We start from the raw sequence: 6,824 nt of genomic DNA, 5'->3' as shown, positions 1-6,824 counted from the left end.
GCTGTGGAAGACAATATAGTCAATGAGAGTATACAATAACATACAAATATGATAGTCATATCAAACTGCCACTGCTCATGGAGCTGCGCCTTCCCATCCTGGCTGGTGGGGCTCCTCCACAACCTGTTCTTCTTATGATAACTCTAATCAGTATACCCTCTCCCATTCTCCAGCTCAGATTTATTTATAGCCTATTTACATTCATTTGTTCTTGAGGCAATGCCAGCCAGTAGCTGAACCACTGGCTCCTCCCCCTTATTATCCATGGCTCTCTGGACCGCAACAGCATCTCCTAAGCCTTCTCTGGATTGCCCCAGCACACTTGGAAGCCTGTGTTGTCATGGCCACCTTCAACTTGTGCCAGCAACCTCCGCACCTGTACCTGCACCCACACCTGCACCCAATCAGCTGCTTTCTCCTCAAATGGGGACCGTGCAGAGAGGGCTCAGCAGAGGACCAGAGTGAGTTGTGACCTGCTTTCTGCAGGGAAGCAGTGGGGAAGGATCACGCAACACTGCCACGACCTCAAAGCCGGCAACGCCCACCCGAGCCGCGGGACCCCACAGCAGCCACTCCTGCAGGCACGCAGCGCCGCGGCGCCTCGCTGCGCGGCGCCTCGCTGCTCCCCGCCCGCGTACCGCCCGCGCCCGCGCCGCGCCTCGCCTCGCGGCCCCCGCCGAGCGCGGCCCCACCGCCGCAGCAGCCGCGCGCGCAGGCGCGAGATGAGACCGCGCGCCCCCGGCCCGGCACGAGCGCCCGCCCCGCCGCCAGCCCCCGAGCGCTGCGGCGGCGCAGGCGCGCGCCGTGAGTGCCCCGCCCGCTCCCACGGAGAGGGGCGCGGAGCGGCGGCGGGGGGCGTGGCCTCGCACGGGGCTCTCCTGGCCTGGGCGTGGCCCCGGGCGGAGGCGTGGCCGCAGGGGGCGTGGCGCGGCGCGGCGCGCCCTGTCCATGGTGCGGGCGGCGGCGCGGGTGTCCCCGCGGCGGCAGGGCGGCGGCGTGGGGCTGCATGGACGTGATGTCCCCGCAACAGGAGCACCTCGGGCCGAGCCGCTCGTCCTCAGTGAGCGGCGAGGGCAGGGGCTTCGCCGCCGCAGATAGCAAGAAGGTGAGGCCCCCCCTCCCTGGAGACCCCACGGGAAGGAGCCCCCCAAGCCCCGCAGCCCCCCACGGGTCAGCGTTTCCCCACCGGACACCTCACAGTCCCATCGCCTCGGCTCCTCCGCCGCCACCTCCAGGGCAGCTGGCCGGGAAGGAGCTGCCGGGGGAGCTGGGGCTGGGGATGTCGGCGGGAAGAGGTCGCCCCGGAGAGTCGGGGCTGCGGCGATGCCCAGTGGAGCTCACGGGGCTCTGCCGAATGGATAACCCGGGGACCTAAAGGGAGTTTTTGCGCGGATATCCCGGGAGCAAAGGGAGGCTGTTGCCTGGATGTCCGCGGTAGGTAAGGAGCGCTTCAGGATAGGTGTCCCGGGAAGCTAGGGAAGGGTTTTCTGGGTGGTGGTCAGTGAAGCCAAAGGGCTCTGGTGCTTGGATTTCCCGGTGAGATGGAGAGGTTTGCTGCATGGATGTGTTGCGGAGATACGGGGGTTTGCTGCATGGATGTCCTGGGGAGACTGAAGGGGCGATTTGCTGGATGGATGTCTAAAGGTTTTGCTGGGTGAGTATCAGAGAAAGCTGTGGGGGAGGTTTGCAGAACGATTAACCAGGGGCGCTGAGCGGGATCTGCTGCATGTGTGTCTGTGGGGAGCAAGGGAGGGGTCTGCTGGAGCTGAGGGGCTCTGCTGCTTCCTCTGGCACGTGCTTTGAACAAGAGCAATTTAAGAGCAGCTTCCCGAAGAAGCGCCTCGCGTTCCATAAGTGTGTCACAATTGAAGAGCGTTATTCCGGCTTCAAACCTGGTTGTAAAATCTATATCATGTCTCAGATTGCTTTTCAGCATCTAACACGATCAAGTGCAAGATGCTCACTTCTGCGTATAGCCAAGTACATTCTTCTGCCTCATATTCAGCTGTAGCAAATGAGCTGTAATAACCACATTCTTCCCACTGTGTAAAACAGGAACTCTTTTTTCCTCCATTGGCTTATCAAGTGCTGTAGTGTTTTCCTACCCAAAGAAATGCTGATACCTTCCTATCTTACCAATTTTGCTTCACAATGACATTTAAATTTATGCATTGCCTTTTCTTTAGAGGTGCACGGTGCTACTGACTGCCAAAAAGGCTGGCAGGGTTAGAATGACTGGCCAGGTTGTGGTGTGCTTTACTTAAATCTGTCTGTTTGGTGACATTAATTTGGGATATGTGGTACTGGTGACTGAGTTTGTATCCAGTCCTGCTGCTGGTTAGAGCTTTGCTGGCCACAGTGATGTGGGAAGGAGCCCCGTCCCTTCTCTTCAGACTGGGGAGCAATGCTTTTCATTTCTATAGCATGTGTCCATGTGTACTGTGTCCCCACTAAGGCATGTAGTGCCCCAGCCTGACCACAGCCCTGGGGATCTCGTCTCATGGCCTCTGCTGCCAATGGTGAAATGGTTGCCTGGAGAGGGTTTGGCCAAGATTTCTATCACACTTTGCTGTAGTTAATACCTGATCAGATTCTGAAGAGAGGGTGTGATACACCTACATGAAGTGGTAGAGTACCTTCTGCTGCCTAGCTGGACAAAGTAATGGAGTAGATACCCTTTCTAAGTACTGCAGTGTAGCTTGAGATGACTGAAAATATGGTTTAGCTTTTTCTTTTATAATTTCTTTCATTCCTGCTGAAGACAGAGTACCACATGCCTTCCAACTTGCCAGAGCTGTGATGCCAGGTACCTGCCTTAAGTGAGAAGCGATGCTCAAGTGCTGTGAAGATGAACACTATTTTATTACAAGTTCTAATTAATGATTCATCATTCTGAAGACAAATAGTAAAAGTAGCACTTGCGTTTCCTATTCCTGCTTCAAAGAGTCCACAGTCAAAGTAACACAGACCTTGTTTTGCCAGCACTGACAAGGGAGCAGGGATATTACATGTCATGGATCTTGGTAGTCCTGTTGGAATTCCTCAGTGTGGAGGCATGCACAGCAGGGGTACAGATAGAAATCCTTTTGCAGAGAAGCAGCTTGAGACCCTGGCTTGGCCGTGCAGCATATGGCAGCTTTTCACACCACCCACAGTCAACATAGACAGCAACCAACACCCAGCCAACGGCTCAACTGCTTTTGTCCACAATAGTGATGCTCCCTTGAGTCTGCTTACCTGCCATTTCTTTGTGCCTGTCTGGGGAAGAAGATTTTTTTCCTTCATGCACGTAGAGCCATAGTCTAGATGTAATTTTGCCTGAAGTTGGACTTCAGTAACAGTTTGGATGTTTGTTTTTTTTTTTTACTATTTGGGTCCTATGACTCTATATACAGCTCTGTTTTGTCTTCCAGTCATTGCCAAAGCACTGTATTTTTTTCACAATGCAGACATTCTTCTTTACTACTGGGGAGATTGCACTGCTTGTGTTGGTTAAATGGAAAAATATGTTGGCAAGAAGGCAGTTTTGATACTGGTGACACAACATGTCAAGTTGAACGAATTTGTTTCAAATTTTTATTTAACATAAAATATTCTGCTTTCTGGCACTAATACCCCCAGATATGGGATGCTGACCACTGAACCTTCCTTTTTATTATTGTGACTCTACCTTTCTCAGGCTAAATATATTTAGCTGAGATTTACTACATTGTTCTGTGGTTGTCTGAACTCCTACTTCATCTTCTCCTTGGCCAAAGGATCACACACATGATCACAGCATAGGACCAAGAGACTGAAATTGTGTAGGACTTCTTTATGTGTTTTGTGTGACCATTTAAACTAATTTCCTGGAAATATTTCATTTCGTTTTCTTGGCGTGCAGAGTGATTTGAACTCCTAACCTACCTCACAGACACTGGGAGGTTCTCTCTCTTAAATGCTTACAAGACATTCAACACATTCTGCTAAAAGGTGACATTGAAATGTAGCGTTTGAAAAATCTTGACCAGATGCACTTCGTGACTGGACTTACTGGAGCCACTGGACTCTGTGTAGTTGACCTACAGAGAAATTTTGTACTGACTGCTTAGTTTAGTAACCAATACCAGTAAATTGATGCAACTCTGAAGTGGACTGAAGTAACAAGAGTAAGAGTGATTATACTGATGGAGCTTATTTCTACAAATTTATCAAAACAAACAATGCAGCAGAGACATCTTTTATGCCAGTGTAACTGTGTCACCAGTAGCATCTGTGGTCATTTAATTGTATTTATAAGTTCCTGGTGTTTTACTTCACTCTTCTTAGAAGGGCTGGATTCCAACCCTGAATATTTTACACAAGGCAATGTTTGGTAACACAAGGAGTCACTCTTAGGATTTTTTTTGCTACCTCCTTGAAGATTTCAAGTAACTACTTATAATGCTTCAGAGGCTTAGCAATTTTAAGTATTTACTCATACAATGTGTGCAAAAAATTAACCGTTTTTGCACACTAAGTGAAATAGTAGTTATGCTTTGAGACTTGAAATATGGTACCACATCATTATAAAAATGTATTTCTTTGTGATTCCAGCAGCAGTTTATTGGCAGGGAAAGAAGACTTAAAGTGTTCCTCAGCAGTACACTAAACAAATAGAATTCAAACCAAATTGCAGCATTGGAAGAGTAAAAGTATTCATATATAATCACAGAAGAGTAAAAGTAGTCATATATAATCACAGAATCACAGAAACATTCAGATTGGAAAAGACTCTCAGAATCACCAAGTCCAACTGATATCCCTCCTCTACAAGGTTCACTCCTAAACTGTATCCCCAAGCATCACATCCAAATGACTTTTAAACATATCAAGGATCAGTGACTCACCAACCTCCCTGGGCAGCCCATTCCAGTGCCATTACTGGTTGTCTTACTCTACAAAGATTCATTGTGTATTCACCCTTATGTATATATTTTTTTAATGTAAAGCTCCTTAAGCACAGATTTCTTCTTCCTGCAAGTCTGTCCTGTTTACTATGATCTTGGCTGAGGATCTAGGGGAGTGCTTCCAAAATCACACCTGTTAGTGCTGGGAATCTTGGCTGTTCAGGAACAATTCTGTCACTGTTCAGTGAAGTGATGGACAGTTCCTGTCATCCCACAGACATATCCTGTAGAAATTTTAACTCTGATGAGGACTGAAAACAGCCCTCTTTAGGTTGAAATCTCCTTGGCAGGTTGTGCTTCCTCTGTCTGTCCCCAAGTGAAATTGTAAATTATACATGAAGCAATGTGTTCTAGTTCTTGAGTTTCCTGATCTTGGCTTGTTGTGTATTTGGGGGGGGGGTGTTTGTTTTTTCTGTCCACGTGAGATATAATACCCAAGAACTGCATATATCGGATTGTTGCCTGCTTACTTAATGCTACTTGATGTATCCATGCAGAGTGGGGAGAATCTCCTCTCTGCATCACCTGTAAGCTGCTTCTGAGAAAGCCTTGCTGTGCGGAATCTGGGGCAGAATTGTGTCCATGTGTTAACCTTCCTGCTTTATGTCTTGTTTCATCAAACCCACCATGACCAGCATCACTAGTCTGAGCACTGTGGGTGCAGTGCAGCTGACAGTAGGACTCAGGCAAAATATTCAGTGCTCCCTTCTGCAGATTTAGTAGTCTTCCACATCTCCATTTTCTGATGTAGATGGGTGAGATTTTTTGAACACATCCATGTTGGTGCTTCTATAGATCTGTAACTTTTGGGAGGTGGTAGAACACCTTTTGCATCCAGTTACAATCATCCATTTTTCTGTCTACTCTGAGATGGTCTCTGAGTCTCTGTCTTTGCTGTGCCGCTCTTCCATGGTAATGTGCTTTTGCATCCACTGCATTGATAGTTTTTTTCCTCTTGTGACCCTGCAATTGTTTTCTTCTTGGTTATCTGTCAAAAAATGACTTTTATTTTAGGAAAGTCCTTATAAGTAAAAGTATTCTGCCAGCACAAACAAAAGCACATAGTTTTGTCACCTGCTCAGCCTTAGAGTAACCATGCTCTCTGTGGGACCTAGACATCTCTGCTGCCTGAGCCAACAGTTCAAACGCAGTCATCCTCTCACCCTGTTTGTGAAGGCTCAGGAATGTTACAGGTCAATATAGGGCCATTTCTTGCTTTACCAAAGTATAAGATTCTTGTTATTTCTGGTATTTTTAGACAACCATACCCTTTAAGTCTAACAAATACTGGGTTATAGCATGTAGGAAAAAAATATTCATCGTCTCTCCCAAGTAGCCCAGTGGTACAGGGCAAAAGAGTATTGCCAAGTGCTCCTGGAAAATGAACTGCTAGGTGCTGAGAATCGTTTTGACTTTTTGATTGTTAAGCAGTTAATTTAACTTTGCCTTACAGATTTTGGTAAACAGTTCTGCAGATTTTGGTAAACAGTTCTGCTCACTGTTTTGGTTCGTGTCTGGTTAAACCAGAAATGTGTGCCACAGAAAGGTTTTGTTGCACAGAACAGAGAGTTTGCATGGGTAAAATGCCCCACTAGAGTTAGAGTTAAGGTTAACTTAAATGTTTCCAAACAGTAGACTTTGTTAAAACCAGACTTCTTTTCATTAGAAATACAAGGCAGTGAGAGGGAGTGCTTAGCCACTTGAGTGCCATTCTCAGCTCAAGGTATCAACACATCTGAGTGTTGTCCATATCACCCAGTTAAATGACCCAGGCAGATGTCCCTGCCTTGACCCACTTCTGGAGCCAGGAGCCTGAAATCCTTTCATCTCTAGGGAGGCTTTTACAAGAGTGTCTGAACATTGCTAAGGAGATATTTATGTTGTGTTCACCTGCCG

The 6,824-nt window shown here is 47.6% G+C and overlaps 1 protein-coding gene across 3 annotated transcripts in view; it reads left to right on the top strand.

Annotated features, from left to right (window-relative positions):
- The first annotated feature begins 935 nt into the window (after window positions 1-935).
- The window catches only part of ARHGAP20 (Rho GTPase activating protein 20), a 77,861-nt gene continuing 71,972 nt past the window's right edge, over window positions 936-6,824 (top strand). For 2 of the 3 annotated variants that reach the window (XM_064171328.1, XM_064171318.1), the window contains exon 1: window positions 936-1,105. In XM_064171328.1, coding sequence (XP_064027398.1) covers window positions 1,007-1,105 — 99 coding nt within the window. In that variant the 5' untranslated portion in view covers window positions 936-1,006. Of the gene's footprint in view, window positions 1,106-1,282; window positions 1,439-6,824 lie in introns of those variants that run through there. The other variant, XM_064171337.1, reaches the window with a different exon arrangement.

The sequence above is a fragment of the Pogoniulus pusillus genome, chromosome 3 (genome assembly GCF_015220805.1).
Source record: "Pogoniulus pusillus isolate bPogPus1 chromosome 3, bPogPus1.pri, whole genome shotgun sequence".
NCBI classification, from domain to species: Eukaryota; Metazoa; Chordata; class Aves; order Piciformes; family Lybiidae; genus Pogoniulus; species Pogoniulus pusillus.
The sequence above is the reverse complement of the archived record's forward strand: the minus strand, read 5'-3'. Positions and strand labels throughout refer to the sequence as shown.